This window comes from Pleuronectes platessa, chromosome 3 (genome assembly GCF_947347685.1).
Source record: "Pleuronectes platessa chromosome 3, fPlePla1.1, whole genome shotgun sequence".
NCBI lineage: Eukaryota > Metazoa > Chordata > Actinopteri > Pleuronectiformes > Pleuronectidae > Pleuronectes > Pleuronectes platessa.
In genome coordinates, this window is record NC_070628.1 from 23872443 (window position 1) to 23899661 (window position 27219).

Genomic DNA, 27219 nt, shown 5'->3' on the forward strand with positions numbered 1-27219 from the left:
TGTGAATGAAAAACAGTGGCATTTGAAGCTCGGCGACATTTTACAGTATTATTTTGCTCCCAGTGAGCGAATAGGGACTCGTGTGTGCGAGGAGTAACTACAAACGCGGTTCGTTTTCTGGTATCGACTGGTCGCGCCTGGTGAAATCCGACTTGAGCGTTGACGGTCTGTCACATTTCACGCTGACACCGAGCGAGCACAGGGCTCACGCGCACACACAGACACACAATACTACCGACAGATCCGCGTCAGGAGCCCAGCCGAGGAGAGCACATTGGAGGTAAGTAGTTGTGGATAAAAGTACTTGGAGCATGGGGGCATCAAACGTAGTCTCAGCTGCGGGGTCATGGCTCAACATCGTGTTAATTCTCGCTTTGGTTCTCCCTTTGTAAGATCTTACCACTTTTATCTTCCTGCGTGTGTGCGCTCTGGGTATTTCCACACCAGCAAACACAACCGGCTCAGCTCGCATTCAATGAAAAAACTCGTTACGTTTTTGCTCTAAACGTTTTTTCTGTTTTGTTTTTTGTTTCTATTAACCAAGCGCTTTAAAGGGAAACGAGACGTGGGTGGCGAGCTACGGGGCTTTTCTCTGTGCTGGTCGGCTGAGGAGGAGGGGTTGGTATAGCTTAGCAGGCATGCTAGCGAGCGACGCTACGCCGACTGGCTAAACAAGTTTAAATTAGCGTTAAAGTGAGAAAAGTTGCCTTAAACTAATTTTGGGGTTAAACACATTTATGGGTCAGATCATGTGTTTGATAACAATGCTGTTACAGGGTTAGAATAAGCACATAAACGCGTAGGCTATTCACACTAACGTTAGCATACCCCCCTGAACGTTAGCCTGTGAGCTAGCGAGCTGTGGCCGTACTCTCCGCTGATGTTGTGGACTAAATATTGCTCATGAGCCGCGGGGTTTAACCTAACTGCCGCATGGAAGTGGTTTGATCAAATCTTAGATACCGACCCGCAGCCATGTTTGGTTAAAAACACTGGATATTGAAGGTTTCTCAACCTGACGTCGCTCCTTTTAGTTGCTGAACCAGTTTGGGCGATCGTGCTGTTTAGCAGCGTTACTGAGACAAACTTGGGGGAAGTGGCGGATTCAAAGTTACAGCTCACACGCTCGGCAGAGTAAACCCTGGTAGATCACATTAAAGCGGCTGTGTACACGCTGTGTGGGGTGCCTGTTCTGATGTGCAGTGTTAACACCGAGAACCTCTCTCTCCCTACGTTGTGTGTCTTTTTAAAAACAGCGCATGAAAGCTTCTTCTGTGAGAGGAAACGAGAGGAAAACGCAGGGAAAAAGAAACAGAGGAAATCCCCCGAAAGGAAATGCCAATCGCAGCCGCTGGACAGCCGACGACCCGGGAGCCCAGAGTTTGCCCCCGGCTGCCCTCCACCCCGGAGCCTGGCCCTAAAGGGGCTGATTTATTCGACGAGGCGGGGGCGGCGGAGTCGGCGGAGCGAACAGAGTACGGGGGCTCAGAGGGGGGCAGAGGACTCGGGGGCTATAGTTACACCCAGAGCGGCGCTAGGGGCTTTGCACAGCCAGGATCCACCAGCTCTCCGCCGCAGTCCCCAGCCGCGTCCTCATCCTTCCTCCTCCACCCGCTCCACCCGCACCAAATGGCAATGGAGCCCCCAAGGACTCGATCGCGTTCTCGCTCTGGATATTACCAGCAGTACGGGGGTGGTGGTAATGGCACTGGATTTACCGGCAGTGGAGTCATGGGATCTAACCATCACCAGCTTCACCATCAGCAGCAGCAACTATATCCACAGCAGCAGCAGCACGGTGCCGGTTGCGCACCACTTGGAGCACACAGCCACCACCCGGAGCACCAGCAGCGATCCCCAGGAAGTAACATCTCTCCCGGCATTCAGAGGCTTTCTTCCGTTCCCGGAGCGCACCGCATCCCGGCTGCAGGTAAACGTCCCCACTTGGCATTGTCACTGACTGTGTATGTGGTAGGGTACCCTCAATCGGAGAGGTAAATAAATATGTTAAACTAATTCATTAGACTTTCCCCTTCATATAAGCAGCAAATAGAAGTGTTTAATTCCATAGAGGCAAATTTCTGAGGAGGAGGAGGGGGCAGTCCTGGGGTTGTCATGTCACAAGTGTGTATGTGTGAACACATTTGCTGTATTCTAATTAGAAGGGGTGTTTTATGTGCCTGCCATGGAGCTGCAGAGTGGATTTGGAGCACAGTTGGCACATACAGTAGGTAAATGAACAACAGCAGTCTGTGGTGGAGACGGGGGTAGCCTCAAGCTTATTGAACTGCCATGCATAGTTAAGTTACCCAGACTGTGCTTCTTAAGGCACTGTGGCATGTCTACTTTTAGTCAACTACACAAATATTGATGTAGCTAGGTAACAAGCCTAACAGTATGTGCAGGCTGATCGTTGTCTATATTGGGCAGATGCTACACAGATAATAGGGATACCAAGGTTAAGGTATGTAGGCTGAAAAATTTGAACATGAGAAAATAAAACAGCCACCATATGTGTGTGGTGACACTAATGTTCATTTTAAGTACAGTCTTGTTTAGCTCAGTGGGTTGATGGGAGTATTTTTTAAAGATGCATTCAAATCATTCCTTGGTTTGGTGCTTTAGAGAAGATAGTCAGCTAAAAGGAAAAAAAATTGGATGGGTCACTTTACACCCAAAAAGTTTATTATGGCCTCCATAATAACAGAGACTCTTTTGGTACATGTATGTATGGGCATACAGTTTCAGATTGGGGTGTTCACGAGTAGCTTAGAGGGTTAGCTATTTTTTGGTAGTTGTGCTTCACTGTAAAGCAAAACTTAGTGCGAGAGTGTGCACACACTGGTGCTGGGTGCAGGATACATGGGAGGGCACTCTCACACAGAAAATGCAGTGCAGCCAACCACATAACATAGATACAGCAAAGCTAGAGTTTCATTTTCAGTCAGGCTGTGGGAAAGCTTTTCTTTCAGCACCCCTAACAGGCTTCTCGGGTTAAGAAAAAGGCTGGGGTGTTAGCTTTCTCCTGTGTTGCTTGGTGAAACAAGTTTAAATGCTCATGGAAAAATTTGAAAAAAATGACATTTTTTACATATCAATCCTCATTACACATTTTTTAAGTACAGATTTTAATTAGTGATCGAGGCTTCGGGTCAGTGGTTTGTTGTGCCCAGAGCAGAAAGTCTATACATACTGATTCCACATGTTGTGAGTAAGATATCATGCAGTCAGGAGACGAATAAACAAGTCATCGCTTTTTATTGGGCGACTCATGTTTGACAGACCAGCTAATGCTCGAACACACAGAATCACTGACGGTCCGGTGAATAAGCTAAAACTTTTGGCCGTACTGTATTTAACTACTAATTTGTATTTAAAAAACATGGCAACATAGATACAAATTTCAACCATACAGTGCAGGAAAGTCTATTTCAATGGGACTGGAATTACCTGTCTGGAAGAGTGGATGTAAGACCAACCAAAACAGCTGAAAACACATAAACAAACAAAGGCCCCTTCTTGACTCCTGGTCTAACTATATGTGTCTACGTTTGTGTATGTCTGCAGGGTTACGCACAAGTCAAGCTCTCTGTATGTTTGTCGTAGACACTAAAATATCTGAGACAAAGGATTACAAAATTATAAAACAGATCAGTTTCCCAAGGTACACTGCATCCCCACTGAATTTGAACTACAGCAATTATCAGAGTTTAGTGGTTTGCTGTGACCTACGACCCATACTCTCTCACAGACTATGACATGTAGGATGGCACAAATCAATGGATAGGATGACTGTATAGTATTTCCATCCAAATGGATTTCGATCTAGAGGGGGGAGGGTGGCCCCAGATCCTGTAGACACTCACTCTTTATCTTTACTAATTTTAATCAGACCTGAGAGATCCACAGCACTCCAAAGACATGTTGGGGAAAATGTGCAGAGATATAAAAATGTTTAGTAGACGTGAAGCTGCAAAACAGGTCTTTTTATTTTAAAATACAAAATGATTCAATTGCTTTTATTTTTTTTATACTATTTACATTATTGACATAGACAAAAGAAACCTTCACTAATTTGTAGTTGAATAATCTTTGATACAAGTGAAGCAGCTGGCTCTCCGGGCCTTCCCCAACACTACACACTTTTTATTAGACCCTCTTTCCACTCCCAGAAAGGCTCCCGCTTGTTGGTAGAGAGTGAAAGAGAGGATAGATACTTAGTCCATTCTTCCTATGTTAGTCACCTGCTTTGGCCATGAAAGCAAATGATATCTTGTACTCTTCAATCCCTCCCTCTGTCTGCTCTCCTTGTAGTCTATTCTAAGGCCTTTGGCCTCTTTCCCCCTCTTTTGTGCCTTGCTCTTTTATGCCCGTTCCATACTGTTTGTAGCACTGACACCTCTTTGCACCATTCTGTCTCATGCACTATTCACATGACTTTGTCCACCATGTTGGAAATTAATATGGGTTAGGAGGCAAAAAAAGACTCCGGAGAGCTCATGTCCCAAAAGTTGATGCTGAAGGTGCAAAAAAAGAAGCACAGAAAATGTAGAAGCACTTGAGCAAAAGAGCACACTGAAATACATAAACTGGTGCCAAATTGGTCTGAGTGAATAAAAACGTCCTCTGTGGCAGCTGATATCTTATCCTAATTCTGACCCACCCCTGTCATAGCTTGTCCTCTCATAGCCACATTCATTTTTCCCTCCCCCTTGGATCAGTCAACCATTTCTGTGCCCCTCCGGTCCATCTTTTTCTGGCCTCCTCCCTCGCATTTGTCTAATGGAGGGATCGTTTTAATGGATTGCCCAAAGCAGCAGAGGGACAGACGCTCTTGCCACTCTAACTTTAACCGTCCACTCTTGTTTTCTCCTTCCTTCTCTCTGTACCAGAGGTGGAAGCATGTACTCAGTTTCCTTTCTTAAAAAAAAACTTTTCTTTGTCTTGTAGCCCAGGCAACCCTCTCCAGTTTGAAGAGAAACTCTTTCACTTGGATTGACCAAGTAGCAGCCGTCACTCAAAATAAATAACAAAGCAGTCACTTTGGTTAGCAAGACAAGCTCTTAGGGGGGTAGAGGAGAGTGACCTCAAACTAGCTCTGAATTCAAAGCCTGGGATCTGATCTGGTTGGAAAACGGGTTCTTCCAAGATGGAGTGCGGGCAAGAATGCTAAAGGATACAAAAAAAAAAGTATAGATAGAATAGAAAGTAAGGTCAGTTAAAATGTGCATCAACTAAACTGGAGGAGAGGAAGAATAGAAGAGTTGTATTAGTCAGTTACAGGATTTGATGTAGGGAGGAAGTCCAGTGCACAAGTTTTTAGCAAAGCAGAGTGCAGACAGTGGCTGAGGAGGGAAATGGAGAAACTAATATACTGAAGCACAGGAGAGATTGCAAAAGGGAGGACATGAACAACTTTTACGGAGTAGGGTATACAGTAGAGGACACTGCGTCATGTGTATAGTAAGCAAAGCACAAAGAGGAAGCCTGCTTCGCAGATAACAGTTAAGTGTGCGACCTGTGAGAAGGCGTGGATACTGTGACTGTGACTGGAAAGAGAAAGATGAAAATGATTGGGTGGGAGCAGCTGGAGGCCCGGGGAGGTGACCAAAGAGCTTAACTGAAGGCGAAACCAGACGTACTGAGTGGGGTAAAGGTATGCATGGATAAAGGCATGAATGAATTTTCATTGATTTAAGGAAAGGAGGGAGAGGATGTTTGGTCTGGTTGTTCAAATGTTGGTCTCTGATTCCTGTTGATATAACTGGGTATGTACGTCAAATGTGCCTTGATTGTGTCATGAGTACAAATCCAAGGTTCCGATGTCCAGGTGATGTAGATCAGGTGAAGTGTGTCTTCAGGCAGCTGGATATCTTTGTTTTGTAGCCCCAACTCACACTGATATCATTGTTTTTGTTTTTGGTTGTGAAATGTGAGAACTTAGCCTTCTTTTTTAAACTTCACAGTGTAGTCCACTTCTCCTCTGTCCACACATATGCTAAGTCTGTACCAAACAGTCATCATTTCACCATCATGTGGCCAAATGTGCTTTGTCTCGAGATTAGGGGCGTAACTAAATACAGCTACACCTTGGCAAAACAACCGTTTTTTTCCTGGTATTTCAATGTGTTGATCTGGACAAACATTTTCAGATATATTATAGCACCTGTTGTAAAAAGCCATAGTAGCTGAGTGTGTGCGTTTTGGATGTCTTTACTCCGATATTTCCTTCGCCTTACCCAGCTCTTTATAATAAGCATTATACAACGATATTTGCTGTCACCTAATCAGCAGAAACTGTAGTACACAAAGAAATAATTATCTTCAAAGTTTCATTTAATCCTAATTTAATTTTGTATTTCAGAATTTTCTATACATGTGCTGAACTGGACCCAAGTCCCATTGTATGTATTATGCCCTTTGGCCCCAAAGACATTGATACAAGTTAATTTCTTACAGACTGTATCCAGTTGGCTCCTCATAATAAAGTGTAAATGAGTAGATGGCTCAGTTTGTGGTTCGAGTGTGTAGATTTATGATGGAAGAACAGAAGTAAGACTCATTAGTCTTTGTCGGCCTGTTCTTTACTTTCTCTCCACTGACTCTCTCAGCTGGTGTCTGTCTTTTATTGGGGAGATGGAGAAGAGGCCAGAAGCAGGAGTGGTAGAGAAAGGGTGGTAAGCTGTGCATGTGTTGGTTGGTTTCCTTCTACTGACTTTGTGTAAGTGAACAGCCACTGTTGATTTGCTGCCTGGGTGGGCTGTGGGCAGGAACATGACTGTCAGAAACATGCATACGTATAGAATGATGTCACTATAGAAACTTTCTAAGAAGTTGACCAAACTAAAACAGGTCCTAGGGCTGCTTGTGCGTTTAAATTCTAGTTTAAAGTTTCTTTTGGAAATTAAAACTCTTTCTAATGGATTATTTTTCATGTATCACTATGGGTCCGCATTTCAAGAGTTCTGAAAGAAAGCGTAATGTTGCTTCTATAAATCTGCTTTTAGACCTGCACCGAACTCTAGATTATCTCCTGAAAATGTCCTGACTGGCTTAATGTGAGAACGCGAATGTGCAGACATTCTCAGGAGTTTCTCCTGCCAACCTCCTGGTGAAAACTCCAGAAAATGTCCAGAGAACACATCAAGAAATAATCCGGAAGATTCACTGCAAGTTATGGGCACTGATCATATTTCCAACACGCTGCATAGGTAGAACAAGACAAAAAAAAAATCTCATGTTGAAAAAGAAGTGACATAAATGTAGAAGATGCCAACATGGATGTCAAATTGGAAAGACAAGAGGTTTTGTGATAAGGGCCCAGGACGGTGTGGATTAATGTACAAAAAAACACTTAATCTCTGAGGCAGAATGTATATGTTGTGTCCTGCCACCTGCATGCTGCACCACCTGTTGCTTGAATTCCCCCAAGATTTTTCGGTTGTTGTGAGCAAGTCTGAGCGAATCTCCTGCTGCATTCCTCATGTGAATGACAAGGTTTGGACCCCGTTGTGCGGATAATCTCCGGAGTTTACGATTTACAAGTCAAAGAAATAATGATATCCCACACACATGCTGTATTGTCTATAAATTGAGGCCGGGGATTATGTTCGATATTCTCCTTGTATATGTTTCTGGAGTAGTGACTTTTTGGGGGAAAAAATTGTAGGTCTTGTAGTTGGGAACTTTTTGTGAAAGACTGAAGTAAAGAAATCAAATGTGTCTGTGATTCGTATAAGACTAGATTGTCACGCCATTTACTCAAGGACCAATATTTGCCCTTAAAAGGCGGTCATTAACCACTTCATATAATATACCTTGCTGAGGAAGGTTCTGCATTAACATTGCATTTAGTTTCTTGCTATTAAGTATTATATACTTTAAAGTGTTGAAAAGAGATTTCTTTTTTTTAGCCAAAGCACTATTACACACGCACGCACACACAGAAATGTCCTATTATTTCGGGTGCAGATATCTGCGTTTATACTCCAAGATCGGGGGATGTAAAAGCAGTTTTCAGACTTGAGAAAAAGTGGGGGATGGAGGAGCAACCTCAAGGTCTGCAGCAGTGACAGGACAGAAAAGAAGATAATGAGGAAGGAGAGAACAATAAATAGATGGAAGAGGACAATGAAGTGGGAGAGAGTTAGAATCATTCCCGTTTCTATAGGCACACACACTTGCCATCGGGCCTGTGTGAAGCAGTGTTAGGCAGGTAATGGCTGGGCAGGCGTTACATGCACGCCTATTTTAAGCCTGTGTGCCAGCTTGTTACTTGACTCTGCTTTGCGCTCGGGTGTGAAGTGCGCCGTGACATGTGTTCAGGAGGCGGGTTGATGCAAGAGGTGTGTGTGTTCATGTTACACATATGCTTGACTGAAATTGCCTCTACTTTCTGTATACATTATGTAAATTGGTAAATGGTCTGTAGCAGTCAGGAAAGGTTTCTGTCCAGGTTCCCATTTGTTGCTGCTGAACTGAGTATTTGTGAAGTAAGATTGTCACTCGTCTATCATCTTATCTGTCAGACCAGCCTTTCTATTCACCCACTTTCTTCTGTGTGCTTCTGTTTTGACTGGAGAGAGGAAGAGGTGGTTTAATAGAGAAAGGCTGCAAGTGAGAGCAATGGAGCTCACAGGCAGAGATGGTGAGATAGGCAAAGCAAGGAAATGTGGATGCTGGGAGATAGAGCAGCAGGGATGTATGGGAAGAGAGACAGGCCGGCAGATAGGGAAATAGATTGGTGGCAGGGAGGGATGGTGATGAAGTGATGGAGAGTGTGAGGAGGAGGATGTGTGAGGAGGGTGTCTGAGCGCGGCATGGTGGGGGAGGGAGGAGGGTGAGAAAGGGAGGGAGAAGTGGAGGAAATGGATAGAAATAGCTGATGCACTCTGAGGCTTACAGAAAATCAATAGCAGTCAAGAGGGGAAGCCACAACCCCCTCCCTCCTCTCTCTTTCTCTCTCTCCTCTCCCTACCTTGTGTTTTTTCCTCAACTCTTTTCCCATGTCACTCTCCCCCTCAATGCTCTCACCCTTTCATGTAAGTTTCCAACCTTGTCCTCTGCTTCTGTACCCCCACTTTGCCCTCTTCTTGTCCCCTGCTTTCCTCTCCTTCACACTCCCTCTTCATCCTCCCTTCTCATCTCTTTTGCACCATTATTGTCTTTCACTCTCCTTCAAAAGGTGTCCTCTACTCTCTACTACTGGTTCCATGGTGTAGATGAAATGTCCGAGATGCGTTCATATTCATGTGTTCTTTTTTTTCCTAACGGCTAAAGGTAGTTTGGTGTGAAATTAGGGCTGGTTTTATGTAGTGTGTAAGCTCTGGCCATTCTTTATACTCTTACTCAACCTATTGCTGATGCTAAATTGTTTGTTTTTCAGAATATCTTTCAATCTCCACATTGTTACAGTTAAACACACAGCAGCAAAAGGCTGATTTGGGTTTGTCTGGGTTTGGTTGCACACATTTAGTCAGACTGTGCTCTTTCATTATCTATACCACTTGTAACTAATGTTCCTGTTTTCATCCTGCTCTTGCACTTGTAGTTCGTACAATCAATATGCAGCATTGTGTGGTTAATAGACCAATACATGGCACGGCCATCACATTTCTTGACCTTATAGCAGTGATCATTTAATAGTGGATTGTGTATTTTCCCAGGAAGTGAATTTGCTTCAGTTCAATTTGTATAGCACCCAATGATGATAAACATTATCCCAAGGCACTTTACATAGAAGAAACCCAACAGTTCCGACAGTTTCCTTTTCCTAACAACAAGGATCATTTTAACCTCTGCTAAGGAGACTATATAGCCTGGATGCCAGACGAACTTAGCCCCGCCCACAACATTTTTGGTAGGGCAGTTCGGTCTGGAGTCGCTCCATTGGGAAAAAATTATGGCCCGACCGGGCCAATCAGATTGTCAGGGCGGGCTTTATACGATGATTGACAGATGATCAACGGTAACGTAATCAACCACGTCATCAAAGTGCCCTTGGGTTGAATTCGTTTTCAACAAACATGCCTGCCGCTGGCGAGCTGAGATGTGTAGATGCTGCCATTGAGTCTGTTTTAGAAGACATCGACAGCGCATTCATTTTGAAAGAGGAACACAGAACGTGGAGGCGACGCCAAAGCACCGCGCTAATCCCTATCGCCCCGGCGCTTGGCTGTTCACAACGGACACTGAAGCTACGCTGAACCGCCGGGCAGCGCTAATAATATCACCCGTTGATCCAGTAGATCGCTGCACGGCTTTGTGCCGGTCACACCGGAGGCTGAAGCACCGCGCTGCGCCAAGGCTGCCTCGCGGTGCTTCAGCCTCCGGTGTGACCGGCACAAAGTTTTAACATGGGAGTGGATGGGAGCCAGCTGGTATTTAAGGCTTGGCGCTGCGCTGAAGCGTCCGGTGTGAACCCGGCGTTAGTAAATAACTCACAATGCGTTGCTTAGCATACGTCACATACTACGTTGCTCTGATTGGTTGTAGGTCTATCCAATTGAGCGAAGAGGAATTTTACTTCCTGGTCAGTTGAAACACGCCCCATAATTTTTTCCCAATGGAGAGACTCCAGACCGAACTGCCCGACCAAAAATGTTGTGGGCGGGGCTAAGTTCGTCTGGCATCCAGGCTAGAGACTATATGGGTCAGGAAAAAAACCATGCAAGTTTAGTGCAGATCAAAATAAGGGGTTTAGATGCAGGACTTTCTTGTGATTTTGCCCCCCATAAATGTCCTGTATCGTCCTAGAAGTGCAGTTTGACTCGGACTCTTGTCTCCAGGTTTCTCTCCAAGAGTGTGTTCTGCCTTTTGAGACATGCTGTCCGTCTCTTTATTTTTTTTTGGGGTGTTTTCTCAATAATTAAAATAAGACGACACATAATTATAATGCTACATATAAATCATAAGAGTGACCTCTTAGCTGGGGCAAGGTGATTCAGGAGAACCCTGTGCTTTGCAGAATCCCTCGTCAGCATAAATGAGGTCGAACATCTCTTCCATATTAGCATCTACTAATATTCCCCTGATGGAGGGGAATTTCATACTGAAAAATAACTTTCCTTGTGGCCTTATGGGTTGATACTAGATTGTGTGGACTGTGCTGTGCGCAGTCCATCTGTTGACATGATGTCATCCAAACATTCTTAACCTCTCCTGTTCTCTGTGACTCGGTCTGAATGAGTCGTCTTGAATGACTCGTCCTGAATGACTCGTCCTGAGTGACTCGTCTATGACTCAATTTACTGGAACTCTGACAATGTTCAAGGGAGACCAAAATCGGGGAGGGAGCTGGATTTTTACTTATTGTGATCTGTAAATGATTGTTGTACAGCAAAGCTCCATCCAGCCGGCAAGTCCCATGAATGCTTCACAAGTAGTCTGTCCCAATTCATCTCCAATAAAATGGCCTGTTAGCTGCTCTCTACTATACTAATAAAAGCTTCACTTGCCTTAACCTTTTAACGGCTCATGGGATTGGATTAAGAGAGGAACAGCTTTTTTAAGGATGAGGAATTCAGTAGCAAAAACCTCTGTCAGCCTCTTTTTTTCTCCCCGTTTCTCCTCTTTTTGTCAATCATAGCTTTTTTTTGCCAAACAGAGGCTTCGAGAGGGAAAAATCCCACAAGCAAACACAGAGAGGTAAAATACTCTCTTCTAAAAGCCTGTTTTGCATCTAGACCCCTCTATTTTCGCTTTCCTCATCTCTATCATAAAGGTAGCCTCGTCAGGGAGTGCCCTTGGGAGCGGATACCCTTGGAGTGTATACCACTGCCACCATCTGTGGTGAGTACGTCCCCAGCTAAAGACATGCCCATGACAAGAGGGGAGGAAAAACAAAAGCCTTGAATAAATAGAAAAGACAATAAAAAGATGAAAGGATTGTGGGAAAAACAAAAGAGTAAAAGTCTTAGCCGTGATGCAAGCTGCGGTATCATCAGAAAGCTTCTCTAATCCAGGATTACTGTGTTTATTTTGTGTGTGTGTGTGCGTACCTAAATCCACTGCTTCTGATCTCAGACTAGAGACTACCATATGTGTGTCAGTCTTTTTGCGCTGCACACATGGTCAGCACCCCTTCTCACAAACATGTTGTCGTCGTTTTTTGTTGTTGTTATTGTTTTGTATTAAAATCCAAGCTGCATTCGAACACTAACAACAAAAGGATTAAATGGATTGAGATGAACTCGGGACTCCCCACAGTGCCTCAGTGAATAATGGTGCTATCAATTTCAACAATTTACCAACATGTTGTTTACAATATACTGTAAAATATACAACAGAACACTATTAACTCATACAGGAACAGCCCAGCCACACTGTGCAGGACAAAACTGTGCTCATCTCTAAATATAGAAAGATGTAGAACAATAGGATCAGTGATTTGGTTGATTGTAAATTCAATTTCAATTGTGTGACTGTGTTCATAGAAGAGACACATTGGCCGGTGGTCCTATAAAAATATTACATTATCGAGTTGTAGGCAGTGGTGATAAATGATAAAATTTAAGTACTGCTTGTGTAATATTTCTGAACTTACAACCTTTTCTGTTTAGTTCAAAATTATATTTTTTAATTCGATGCATTTGATATTCCTTGAAAGCTAACAAAACATAGAACATGAAGGATCCTTGAGCATTTATTAAAATATAATAAGAATTGGAGGTGCATATAGTAAATATGTTTTCTTTTCTCTGTTGACCTGTTGTCCTCTTTTCCTCTCTTTCTCTGTAGGGGCCTCTGGTGGATCCTACCACTGCTACCCAGACCATGCATATGGAGAGGAGAGTGATAAGGTGAGCCTCGCACTATGTCAATGTTCACGCCAGCATAAGTTGCTTTTTTATGTGGCACACTATCGTGGACCCTAATTGAGATCAACCTGCGCTCTGACTGAGTATTAGATAGTATCTTCTCTCAGCTGATGTGTACACTCAGAACCCAACAATATTCTGTGCGTTCCTAATCAAATCTTATTTAAATAGTAAGTGATTAGGTAATCCACTTACAGTGTTCATTTGGGGTCTTTATACATGTTTGGAATGCAAAAAAGTTAGTTATTACCGGCTCTGTCAGTAATTTACTGCTCCTTTCCGTCTCTCTATCATTTGTGCTGCCAACCGAATAGAGCCAATTCGAGTGAGACCGGCCATCTCCTCTGTCTCTCCATAGATTGCCCAAGTTTACAAATCCTGTTGGTTTAACCCAGGCTGAGTCTACAGATTTGTCTGATGACACTGTTTGTGTGTGTGAGTAAGTGCGTGTGTCTGTGTCGGCGCGAGACAGAGAGAGGAAGAGAGCGAGAGGAGTCAGGACCAGCTGTATTAATGAATCAAGCTGCACCAAATTCTCCAAAATGTTATCGTTTTAAATATACATTATTGCATTATTCCCTTGGAAATTGGTGAAAATGTCATTTCACAATTTTAAAGAAAGTGAGAACAAATTTTAGGATTTACTGGTGCTACTGGCTCCTATTTTAACATAATTGAAACAAAATAATTTAAAGATTTTTTCTACTGTATCATTGTATTAAAGCTTTAGCTCTGACAAGTGCTTGATATTCACTGTGTAGTGCTCTCAGGCAGTTAATCGTGTTTGTGTCGATGTTTAGAACGGAAGGGCCTCATTGAGAAACTGAAATGCAGCCCAGATCAAATTTATATTTCACAAAAAACTGAAGCATGTTTTGAAATTTCAGACTGCAGCATGAGCCTCTATGTTAGTGGTGGCAAATTTAAAACGTCTCCCGAACACCAGAACCCAAATATTTTTCAAGTGTACTTCAGAAAATGACATTCATCATCATAATGGAAGGCCTGATGAGGTGAAAACAGTGAAGGAGAAGAGGGGAGGCAGGATGCTGAGGAAGGTGTTGCTGCAAGCGTGGAGGGCAACAGGGGAAGCAGGGAAGGAGGCAAGGCCAAAAACAGGGAGGGGGTATTGCTAATGATTTCACCTCCAGCTGTGGGATTTGGTCAGAGGGAGAGAAGGGGGAGGGAGGGGAAGAAGCAAAGAAGGGAGGGAGGGAGGGAAAGGAAGGGAGGAACAGTGGCAGAGGAAACAAAATGGGCTTTGAAATCTTGTTTATGGAAAGGAAATAAGTGGGGGTGAGAGTAGTGTTTGAGTGTTAGTGGAAGCATGTCTACTAATATTAACAAATCTAAATAACCATATTTTGTCAGTGTGCATGCTCAGTTTTCTAGAGCATGAATGCTGCGAAAGAGAAACCTGGCCTCAGTTGTATTGTACTCTGTGGGGTTCTTTTTATTTTGGTTCCCAGCAATGACAGTGAAGCCATACCAGCTGCTGGGCACAAAGTGTGTGTGTGTGTTTGTCTGTGTGCAAGTAGATGCATGTATATCCAAAATGTGGACACAGTGAAATAAAACATGGTAGGGTGTGTCTGCACTCATGCTTCAGGATGTCTGTTCAGACTGTAGTGTACTGTGCACTCAGTATACATAGTGAAAGGGGATGGGAGGGTGTGTGCGTCTCTTTGTGTATGTGTGTGTGGCCGGTCTCTCCACTATGAGCACTGCAGAATGTGCTGTAATATCAGCCACAGAACATTTTGCAGTGTTACTGGGCCATGCTGGGAATCACTGTGTGTATCTGTTTGTGTGCACTTAGCACGTTCTTTTTATCTCTATAAATATATTCTCTTCTAGATGTTTGTGTATGTTCATAATAATCACTCTATTAAAACCCAAGGCCACACTATGGCATATTGCTGGAGGACAGACCAATACACACTCCTTTGTCTGACACCATCTCCTTCGCACTAACGCGGGCAGACAGGCCCATCAAACTTTCATACTAATGGGCATAGTCTGCATGTGTTAAGACAGACTGTATGTGTTTGAGTGTGTGTGCATGTGTGCGTCCTCTCTAAGAAGGTCTTGTCGTGTCCCCTCCGATTTCAGGCTGGGGTCTCGCAACGGACAGACAGAGAGGAAGAAAGGGGGAGGGAGCAAGAGGAAGAGGGGACTGTAGAGGGATTCAGTTTATCTGATGGAAGGAAAGGGGGGATGGAAGGAGGTTGTGGAAGAGGGTTGGGAGTGTGTTTGTTGAGTGGGGGGGCACTATGTCAGGGCTGGAATGGAGGAGGCTGGCTCAGATATGAAAATGGGCACAGTAGATGTCCCTAGGGTTTTGGGGTTGGGGCTAGGCTGGTAGAGGTTGTGGGGTGTCGCGTTAGAGAGAGGAGGGGCTGTTTTTGAGATGAACAGAGAGGTTTAGGCGAGGGGTAGGAACTGGTGCCCTCCATCCTGTGTAGAAATGGGCATAGATAGGCACTTTGTTTAAATGTTGAGTGTTGACCTTTTTGTGAATAATATTATTTTGTTATTTGTATTTACATGAGTTGCCAATAGATGCATATTCCTGTTTGTTAGGGAGTTTAGTCTGATTACGGCCGATGTTCATGTGCCACTGAAATAGTGTAATGTCCGATGCTACTCTAATATTTTGCAGTTCTTCTTCCTAATTTTGCAAAAGCTACATATCCTTTTAATTATTCCATTTTTTTTTTCTGGTCAAGCAGTTGGTATTAGTAAATGTCCCAAATGCTGTGTAAACTCGAATAGGACATTTTAATGCGATTGCGATGAATACAAAATGCTACTAAGATCAGAATACTGCAGAATTTGATAATTGCTTATTCTGGGTGTGATCGACTTAATATTGTGACATTGATGTCCATGCAAACTTCACAGTTTGTCCTCAATGTTACTTTTGAAAAAATGTAGTTTTCATTTTTTTAAACAAAGTTCGGCTTGTAAACCGTTGTGACTTGATGACCACCACCAGATTACTTTTTTGTTTCTTATACCAAAAACAAAAATGTTAATTTGTCTTGACATGTTCAGGTCTTCTGAAAAGCAAAATGAGCTCGATGTGATTCAACATTAGAGTTGAATCACACCAAAGCACTTCTGTCTTTCATATTAGTTACATAGAGGCTTCTTTGCTTCTTGGCATGAATGCTACACCAATCATGTTCCTTTAAAATGTTTATCTAGTCTCTACACTTAGTCTACTCTAAACATCAAGGCTTTCTTTTTCTTTTTAATAGCTAAGTTTATTCAAATTGTCATTCTGAATATTTTTCATCATGACAGATTTTAAGTACCTGTGTTTTACAGAAGAACCAAGTTCACTTTCTAAAAGTAATTAAACTGAGTCAGTGACAACCAGAGGAATAGACTGAAGCCATTGTCAGACATCATCTGAAATCCGGAGAATTGTCTACGGAGTTTACCCACAGTTTGCCTTTCACACATGCACAACACAGCAGGAGGTTTTCTGCACAGACGCGTTCACAACAGCATCAATCCTCATTAATCAGGCGAGAGGTGGAGCAGCCATCACTGCTGTGCGCACACATCTCCTGGATTTCTACAGACTTTTTACTAGGGGGCCAGGTGGAGAAGGTCTGCAGACACTCTGGCATTTGCGTTCACACATGCACCACCTCTGGAGAAAATGCAGAGGAACTGTGGACTTTAGTGCATGTCTGAAAGCAGCATTAAAGAACAAAGAGTTTTAGTTGTATGAATAAAGAATAAACAAGAAGCCATCACAATAAACGTGAAGAACAAAAATATATTTTGAGCGCTGGCCCAGGCAAGGAAGGAGGATTTCATATGGCTTGAATGGTTTCGTAGAGGCTTTGTTGATATCAATCATCTTTTACCCAAATGATCAGTCATTGTAATTTCCGCAGCTTACAAAAATACACATGCAGGCAGGCGCACTTCCATTTTGTGGTGTGTACCCCTCCCTACGACCCATATTTGTTCTGTCACTTAGGATCTGGTGTGCCCTACGGTCTCAACCCAGGTTTACCCTTCTTTCCTGTCATCCACACCCACTCTATCTCCACTTCTTCCAGTGTCCTTCCCTCTCTCCAGCCCTCTATTCTATCTCGTAGTTCTCCCCAGTCAAAACCAAATTAAGACATTGTTATTGTTTATCTTCCCCTTAAGCTGCTCAAGCCAGTGCTATGAGCGAGCGATTAGAGACATCTGGGCACTGTATGTTCATCACGATACTCAATGTTCCGGTTCGTTGGAACAGCAGAGTATGCCTTTTAAAGAGCCTCAGAATGTATTGTTCCTCAAACACCGAAGAAACAGTGGCAGCTGCTCATGTGAGTTTCAATGTTGCGAATGTATGCAGGCGTTTCCATAACTTCCATAACAGTGTGTGTGAACTTCTGCAGACTGCTTTCCAGCTGTTTCCTGTTAGCTATCACACTGGTCTCAAGCTCTCTCTCTCTCGCTCTCTCTCTGTCTCTGTCTGTCTGTCTGTCATTTTTATCACACTTAAACAACGGTCTACCCCACAAAGAGACTGAAGCAGGGATAACGCGAGTAGGGGGGTGGGAAAAGTGTTGAGATGGTAAATATGAGGAACCGTGTGTGTTCTCTCAAGGAACCTGTGTGTTCATCATAGCACCACTGAGGTCTTCGTAAGAATGACTAAACTCTGACACATGAGTGTGTATTCTTGCCTCATCAAGTGCCAAGTGTGAGAGTCACTGCCTGACTGTAAGTGAAGTGACTCACAGATGAGTTGATTGGACTGAAACAGGAAAACATCATAACTCAAGTCCGGACCCATCCAGTCGAGTACGTATGACTCGCACATGGGCTTGTGAGAGCTTGCTTTGCATTTCCTCACTCTGACAGGAAGTGACTTTTAAACCTCAGGGCCTCAGAGTGCTGATGGTGTAACATGGTCTCCTTCTTACACACGCATGCCAACAAATGCATATGAGCATATACACTCACTGTGGACTATACAGGAAATGCCATGATTCACAGAGGAACTTTCTGTCTATGCATTAGTATGGATTGTAGTCTAAGAATGCTAAGCATGGTGAAATAGATTTATTTGATACGAGCGCTATGGGTCACTGACCACAGTATCCATCCACTCTTCCCCCCTTTCCGCCTCTGCAGAGTGAGGAAAGCCCCAGTCCAAAGCGCCAGAGGCTGTCCAGTCAGTCTGTTTTGGAACAACTAACCTCATCCGCTCCCCCACCTTCCACGCCGTCTCCCCCCATCCGCCCCTGGGAGTCAGGGCCCTCAAGCCGGAGACAACCTCACCCCCAAATCCAGTACCACCAGGAGCGATGCCTCACTCCTGCTCGGCACAGACGAAGGTAGGAGGGTTTCTTGATTCCTACAAATGAGTTCAACTGTGATTTCAAGTCAACTTAAAGTCCTAAATACAAAAAACCATCACTTCCCCCCATCTTTAGCCCACCAGCAAGGCGTCAGCGGGGCCGTCTATCCAGACCAATGCGTCATTTGCCACCCCATCTGCACCCCTCCACCCAAGGCCCTGCACCTCGCCTGTCGCCATCCGAGCTCCAGGATGAAAATTTCCACCACAACCCCCATCCCTCCACACACCAGACGTACCCAACACACCCGCCCAGCACCTATGGTCAGCCCCTGACAGCTGGTGTTGGCGGGCCAGGGTCGGACGAGCCCCGGGCTTTCCACCCCCCTACCCTGTCGCCACGTCTACTGCATCCAGCTGCTCACCACCACCACCACCTCCATCATCAGCATCATGCAGCACACCAACAGCAAGGAGCCATGGTCCTAGACCTGCATGAACAGGTTAGTTCAGAAAGTTTTTGTGTGTGTGTGTTGTGTTTGTGTGTTGTGTTTGTGACAGTATATAAACTGTGGTGTGATTTCTCCTCAGCTGCAGCAGGCCAGTGTACCAGTGTCCTACACGGTGACCCCAGTCCCGCCTCATGGTCTCTCTGCACCTCTGTGTAGCGGTCAGCACCTTCCTCCTTCCTGTTCTTCACAACAGCAAGTCCCTGCTTGCAGTGTGGTCTTCAGCACTGGACAACACTTCCACCCGGTGAGTAGAACACAACTCTGTGCAGTTTGTGTAACTGTGTGTGTGTGTCGCTTTGTTTATAAAAACAATATTTGCACCGTACAGTCTCTTCTGAAAGCGCTTCAGGGAAAGTGGGCAGAAAGACATAATGACCATGATGAACATTCTCCTGTTTAAAGAAGCCTGTTAGTCTTCCAGGTCTTGGCTGCCACCTTGTGGGAAGACTTGGAAAACAATTCAGCCACCACTGAGGAAATGTGCATCCATATCATTTCTCTTTTGCTCATCTTTCTTGTCTTGTTTATCCTTTTCTAGATGCTACAGGCATGTTCAATGCAACATTTGCCAGTGCCCTATGCCTTTCCGTCACTGCTGACCAGTGATCCTCAGTTCCTGCTTCCTCCTCCATCTCACCTCTCTCACCACGCGCCTCACCTCCCCACACCCGCACAGTTCCTGCCTTTCCAGACGCAACAGCCTCGATCGGTATGTGAAAGACAGCTTTTTATAGTTCACTTGGTATTTATTTATTAATTTAAAACTTAAATTGTTACAGCGATAAAACATCTTTTCAGCTCAGGCCTGTAATGCAAATACCTTGATCTAAAATATAGCTTGTTTGTTCGAAGCCGTTACAGACGATCGAAAATGAGGTTGAGCTTCTGGGAGAGCAGCTTTCAGTGGGTGGAGGATTCAGCTACGCCCACCACCACCACCATCACCACCAGCCTCCCTCCACCTTGCCGCCCTCCACCCCACTCCAGTTCCTCTCACACCATGACCCCCTGTCACAGGAGCTTTTCACAGTGGTGAGTACATTCATTAACTTATGCGTTTGACCAATTTATTAAGTGAACCTTATTCAAATAAATTAACTTTCTTGTCTCTGTCGTCACTTTTCACAGCCCTATCCTCACTTCATGCCTCGCCGATTCACAAACCGGCGCTACCGCTCTCAGCAGGCAGTCCCCCCGTCACCCTACCACCCCAGCTTCCTGCCTTACTTCCTGTAAGTGTGTTTACCTTCCTCATTTATGTTGGAACTACAGGTGAATAAAGGTTTGTTAGTTGTCACAGAGAGGTAACAATCAATCTTCTTACCTTGTGTTCCTTCAACCACAGGTCCATGCTTCCTGTGCCCCCAAATGTGGCCCCCACTATCAGTCTAGAGCTGGATGTGGAGGACGGAGAGGTGGAGAACTATGAGGTGGGGAAAACGGCTGCCACATTGTTTAACTAAGAATAATTTTATCTCAAATCAACACAAATCAGTTATTTTGTTAACAATAACACGGTGATAAATTCACTCATATTCAGTTTCAACACAACTTAAGTAGTTTAGTTAAAAGACATATCTCATTTAACTCTTAACCGGGACGACAATGATGATAGTTTCTCTTAGATGGTCTCTGCTGTAAACATGTCTTCTAAACTTTGCTCCTCTGTGCGACACCTTCAGGCCCTGTTGAACCTCGCAGAGCGTCTCGGAGAGGCCAAGCCCCGTGGTCTTACTAAAGCCGATATAGAACAGCTTCCATCATACAGGTTCAACCCCAACAACCATCAGTCTGAGCAAACACTGTGAGTTCCTTTCTGTTTTTAAAATGCATGTGTGGTGACAACTTTTTATCATGTGGGTGGTCATAGATTTAGTAGATGTGATTTTCAAATTTTATATATAACCAATCTTTTTTTGTTCTACAGGTGTGTGGTGTGTATGAGTGACTTCGAGTCTCGCCAGCTCCTCAGGGTTCTGCCCTGTAATCACGAGTTCCATGCCAAATGTGTAGACAAGTGGCTGAAGGTGAGTGAAGAAATTCAGCTATTTGGGTAACTGTCAATGCATCAGCTCATTACCACTGGGCTCTGAAGGCTCAGTCACACCAGAAAGTGACAGAGTGAAATTCATTTTCATGTCTTTTGAAAAACGTGTTTCTGGAGGGTTGGTGGGGTTATGATGACCCAGAGTAAAGATTAATCTCAGTGATGATTACTCGAGTGACAAGCGAATGGCTAACATGCTTGTCAGGTGGGAAGTTCCTAGCACTGGTCAGTCACAATAGTTCTCTGTGGTTGTTTCAACTTTTTCAGTGCTCAGCATCTTCAGTTAGAAAGAAAGAATACTAAGCAGACATTTGGCAACCTCTTTTTCACAAAAATCACTGGGTATATGTGGAGTTTTTAAATGTAGGTACACCTGCTAAAAAGGCGATTTAACGTAATTCCTGTTGCCTGTAGAGGAGTTGGCCGCTCTTCTGTTTTTTTCACCCTGTGCCTTATGTAGGATGTCATCAACATACCAAAAAGTGAGATGCTCCCTCACCTCGCTGTCTTACTAAAAAAGCAGATTGACCTGGGTGTCACATTTCCGTAACTATCCGTTGAACTTGAAACCAAATGATTAGGGAGATTTACTTTTCCCTCTGTGGCTCCTTGAAGCTAATCCCTAAACCCAAGTGCAATAAATTTATTTTGCCACAAGATGTATTGTAAAAACGTGTGTGACTGGGCCTCTAATCTTCTGACTTCTAAATATATTTAGCAAACAATTTTTTTAAAGATTTTGTTATGTTACTTTCTGTCATTATATATTTACCTTTTTAGGCAATTAAAAAATAAAATTAACATATCCTTATTTTTCATTCCTTCCAGGCCAACCGGACCTGCCCTATCTGTCGAGCCGATGCCTCAGAGGTCCAGCGGGACTCTGAGTGACCTCGTCTGCTCCAACACCCACAATCTCCTGCTCCCTTCGACTCCCATTTGGATGCACCAACTTCTCTCCTTTAATAATACAGTATACAATTCACACACTGCCACTGAACTGGGACCAATGTTCCTTAACGCTTCACTCTTTGTCATCGAGGACACCAAACTGTCATTCTCACGTGGGATCAGCATTTATGGGTGTGGAAACTTTCTACTGACTCGTGCTTACTTGATTGCTGGACTTCCTATAGGCCTTCTGTTCTGGACTACTACTCTGCCTTCTACTCACAGCTCCTCCTTTCTGTGAATGGCCTTTACAACACACAATGACATGCGCAGGTGGAGATATAAATGTGTATTTTTTCAACCATTCCTCTACGGAGAGGGACAGACAAACAGACTGCTTTGAAACACGTCTGTATAGTTGTACTAACAAACACTGAGGGAGAATTGGCAGCCCAAAGATTTTTTTTTATTTCTTTGTTATTATTGTGGTTATAATTAAGCATTCACATCTTGCTTTGGAGAGTAATTTTTACTAGATTTTTGTTTTCTTTCAACTAGACCTTATTTTCATTTGCGTGTATTCATGCATTCCTTTTGTTGTGAGAGCTGTGTGTATGGGGTAAAACAAAAGATACTGTACTCTGCGTCAAAGGGTCAGCGTCTTTGGGGCAGTGAAAATATACTGTTTGAGAATAGTGTGTGTGTGTGTGTGTGTTACTCTTCCTGTGGTATTTATACAGTTTGTGTTGGTACAGTCAATGGACTGAAACCTAAATCCAGTTTTTTTTTTTTCCTCCACTCTACTTCAGATTGATTTAACTTCAGACCTTTTAAAGTTGAAGTTTTGCTCAAATGTCATTAACTTTAGGAGCAGGAACTTCTCCAGAGAGGTCGACAATGCTGTGACATGACTCTTGATGTTTCAGTCACACGTTAACACACTGTACCACCACGTCTCCATCGCGTCATACCTGACCATCTACACTGTTCCTGTGTTAAATGAGTAAAGAGATGGAAGCTTTTCAGATACTTTTTTTTTGTGATGCAGTATTTCCTTCACACAATGAAACAAAGCAGGACTATTCATCTGCCTCCACATATCCACTAAGCTCTCCTCCAAGTGAATAGTTAGATATAACAGAGCTGACCAGGTGGATTCATTCATGGAATCGGGCAGTTGAAGATATGGCGTCTGTACTTGTCTCGGTACCCAACCAGCATTCTGTGTGTGTTGGCAGATACAGATGCAGTGTTTTCTCCATCACATACACTTTTAAAGAGACTTGAGAGGTCACACTTAAATCTACTATGTTTCACCGGACGGCAAATCTGACACTTCAGCACTTTAATACGTAGATCTAAGACCAACACTCTATTTCTTTTCATTCTCAGCAAACCACTTTTCACAGTTTGTGTATTTGTGCAAAATGTCAAAGCATTAAAATATAAATCATCACGTCAGCTTCTACAGTATGTTAACGATAACCCTTCTGTGTTCTCACTGCACATTTGTACATGTCCAGAAGTTTTCCTTTTTCAAATCTGTGTAAGGCCTGTGTCAGCATGTCATAATGTAACTCCAGGATGTTCACCTTGCGCACGGAGCAGACGCTTATGTAATTTATCACTATTTATCACGTGGTACAAGTGCTATTTTGTGTCATGATGACAAGCTAGCATGGGCCTTTTCAGAGCTTGTGTTGACAGAAGGTCGTTTTGGATAGTTAAGCCCGGTGACGACATTCTTACATCTGAGATTCCTTTTTTTTTTTAAATAGAACTTAATTTCCCAGGTACAAGTCGAATCTATCCAGTGTCACAACATCAGACCAGTACATGTAGAAACCAGTTTTAGATTTAAAAAGTATCTGTGAGAACCTTCAACTTCTACAACTCCTCCTCAGTGTTTTCAGTGTATAAAGTCATGTAATATCTATGGGAGTGGAGGGAAACTATATTTTCTGTCATTGTTCTGTTTTCCTTTGGGGTTAAAGGTCATATTTATGACCATATACATCTATTTTGTGTCTTAGGATTGTTTTTGTGTTGGACAGTTTTCTTTGCTTGGTACACTAGCAATTACCTCAGTCCCACTATTTATGTCTTTGCAGAAAATGGTGCAACCAGTATGATTAGTGCTTATCAATTCATTTTGCTAATGTTTTTCATGCAAGTTGTTGGGTTGTTTGAACATTTTGTTTTTCCTTTTAAACTCTATGAAACTATAATTAAAATGGTGTCATAGTAGTTTCATCATGTATTATATCTGTAACCAAAATCATTTGAAGGCTTGTTATGATGATGACATTTTTAACAAACATTTGTACATTTTGTATGAGAGTTATTACTAGTAATACTTTATTAAGTAGTGCAATGATTTTTTTAATACCTTACCCCATCTTTTGGATTTCAAAAGTTGGATCAATAATAAATGTATAACATCCTCTTCTAGAAATGTTGTCTTCAAGTTCTTCATAGTTCTTCTATTCCTGTGTTGGCTTAAAATGTAATTCTTTACTTTCTTCGCCATTGTAGTGCACACCACAAATAACTGGTGTGTTGTTGTGGGTAGTCCATTTGGTGGCAGTGTAGGTCTGTTATACAGGAGGCCCTGGGTCTTGTTCTATGAGCTGCACCAGCTCACAATCCCAGTGCCGGACAGTTATTTATTCAGCATCAAAATTCCTCTTTAAATCCTTTACCTACCGGTAAATTTGCCTTAACTCAACGATTCAGCACATTGTATGTTTTTATCAGCCCAAATGATTTAAACACTTAATTAAAACAAAGACAAAATAATTAAATTGTAGAGTCTACAATATAATTCTAACCCACTAGCGTGCAGGAACACTGGCAGGCTGTTCTCAAGTGGTGCAGGAAGGAACCATAGGTTTCACTTAAGTAATAGTACTAATAAATAGACCAACCTTTTCTTAAATGAAAGTATGTGGTAGTACCACATAGACCTTTCTGCTTGAGTAAAAGTAAGTAAGTACTCGCTTTTAAATATACTTTAAAACTAAAAGAAAAAGAAATTGCCCAGTGTAGCCCATTCGTTTCTACAAAGGTCAACTGCATCATTATGGCTCTATGGTGGTCTCTCTTCAGTTTCTTCAACAGTGATGCTGCTGCTGCAGAAGGTTTGTCTCCTGTTACCTGCCAGCTCTGATTGGACCAGTGAACCGATTCCCTTCTCGTTATTTATTGCCTTTAAAAATAAAGTGTTGAACATATAACACATTGTAAATATGTTGTAGAAAGTGCAGATATTTGCTGATACATGAAGTGCAGTAAAAGTGGAAAGTACTTGGAAAAAAAAACTCTAGTTACCCAATGTAAAGTACAGAGATGACAACGGTACTAGCAACTAAGTAAATGTACTTCAATACGTCTCCTGACTGCTGTTCTCACACTAACATGTTTGTTGCAAAAGCAACGCCTTATGATGGATAAGAGTGATTGATGACCTGATAACACAGTATAAATATTTATGGTTGTATATGATACAATAACATAATTAACATATTTACTATCGTTTTACAGAGGAGGACTGTAAAGTTTTGTATATTATATAAGGAGGACACAGAGAAACCTGCCGTCAATTCTGTTATGACTTATGAATTTAGTTTCAGTAGCAAACAAATCTGGCAACAACTCTGACCTCAGAGTGTGAAGTTAATCCTTTTGCCCACACAGGAGCGCGTTGGTTTTCCCCAGAGCTTCCTTCGCATATCATGTGCATATTCAGGTGACAGTCTGTCCCCCATATGAGGAAGAAGTCAGGTTTAGGAACATAATTAAATCTGGCTCAGTGAGTGACACATCATGTTAAGCCGGATGCACAAGAATTTGAATTTGAAAAAAGCTCACGGATGGAGGCCTACAGCTTCCCAACTGTGGCCCTCTAAGTACATCTGTCCTTGTGATGCCTGCTGCACGACATGTTTGCAGCTTACAACCTGGATAATTGAACTAACCTTTGTTTCCCTGTGCCATGTGGCCGTCCCCCGCGTACCTTTCCGCCTGCTAAACTCCATGCCTGTCCAATCACTGCCCAGCACTCCACCCCAAAAACCTTCTCACCTCCTCTGCTCTCTGCCTTTCCTCCATCCCCTGCCTCGCCTGCTCGCTCCTCCACCCTCAGTGCCCTCTCAGTCCATCTGCCGTCTTCCCCTTCGCCCTCCACCTTCACCTGCTGCAGCCCTCGCCAGATTTAGTCCCCTAAATATCCGTGTTCTGAATTTGGGTTCAGTCCTGCAACAAAAAAAATCCCATTTTCCTTGAGCTAACTATTTCCACATTTTCTTAAATTTAGTAAAGAACCTTAGCCTACCTTAGCTTACCTTACCTTTTCTTTTTTTAATTCTAAATTCTAATGTCCATATAGAACCACAGCAGAGATAAATACTAGGTGCATCTCTTACATCTTATACATCACAGCCCTGTATCTAACACAATAACCTTTATCACACTAATCTACAGACAAAGCAATAGTATCATCTAATATAAGATTATAATCAGTGTGACTTGGGCCCACATTAAATGACCTAAAACCCAGATTTTGAATCTTGATCGATATGATTGTCAGTGACAAATGTGACGGCTCCTGTTATACCCTATGTGTTTACCTGTGCTGTTTTTAAGGTGGAGCTCGATTCAGTCACTGATTGACCCGACTGCCACAGAGCAGCAGCATCTGGGACCAGTGCAGCACAGGACAGAGAACCGCCGTTTTACAGCGTCTCCTTCAAGCAGCTTTTGTTTTTATTCAGTTTTTCAAGCCACAACACATTGCGCCACATTATCCACACGCAGCCACATGAACACTACTGATGTCAGTACAAAACTAAACACACCACATCTGTTATTGTTGTTCTAATACTTTTCATCATAAAGGTTTTTTGTAAGTGATATTTTTCAGTCTTCCTGTGTTTTCATCATGGCCTATGAACTGGGCTGCGACAAAAAGAATCACTGAATGTTTTTATTCACACACGTTTCCTTCCTACAAACACAAAACCTTACATCTTTAATTAAACTTTTTTTCCAGCTTTGTTAGAAAATATTTCCCTTCACCTAGCAACACCAGAAATGCTGTGCCCTGTTGTACTTATATTGATGTGGGTCTGCGTCCGCTTCCCAACACCTTCATTGCTGTGTCACTTTCAAGGCTGCTGCCGCAATGACTTGTGGGACGGCATAGATCCCCTTTCTTTGTTAAAGATGGTTGTTTTTGATTGGTTTCGCTTGTTTGAATTACACCATCTCTTGTCTACCAATCAAATCAATGGTGCAGTCGAATGGTCTATTTAGCTTAGTCCTGGTCCTTGCTGTGTGAAATGATCTGGAAGTATTTCAGCGGCGGCCACCATAATAACATGTGTTTCAATTGGACCATAAAAGACATGGAGAAAATGCCGTCCACAATTCATTGCTCCAGCAACTTCTAAATTGTTGTGGCGCCGAGGCAGATCCAGATAAATCTAAGTATCCTCACATCGTCTGAGCTCCTGATCTCTTCTCTGTTACTTCGTTCCAGTCAAGAGTCACAGTTAACAACGCGCATATTGAAGTTATGGTTAAAAGTGTCATAATCAGAACTAAATACAAATGTAAAGATCATGGTCAGAA

General features: G+C 43.1%; 1 protein-coding gene across 1 annotated transcript; it reads left to right on the forward strand.

Moving 5' to 3' along the window:
* The first annotated feature begins 160 nt into the window (after positions 1–160).
* On the forward strand, positions 161–24043 carry rnf38 (ring finger protein 38). Its single transcript, XM_053418782.1, has 13 exons — positions 161–280; positions 1257–1930; positions 12739–12800; positions 17973–18175; positions 18275–18641; positions 18730–18894; positions 19189–19359; positions 19503–19682; positions 19779–19882; positions 19996–20080; positions 20333–20454; positions 20578–20677; positions 21526–24043. The coding sequence occupies exons 2-13, from the start codon at positions 1336–1338 to the stop codon at positions 21586–21588; spliced, it is 2217 nt and encodes a 738-aa protein (XP_053274757.1). The 5' UTR covers positions 161–280; positions 1257–1335; the 3' UTR covers positions 21589–24043.
* Positions 24044–27219: the final 3176 nt, after the last annotated feature.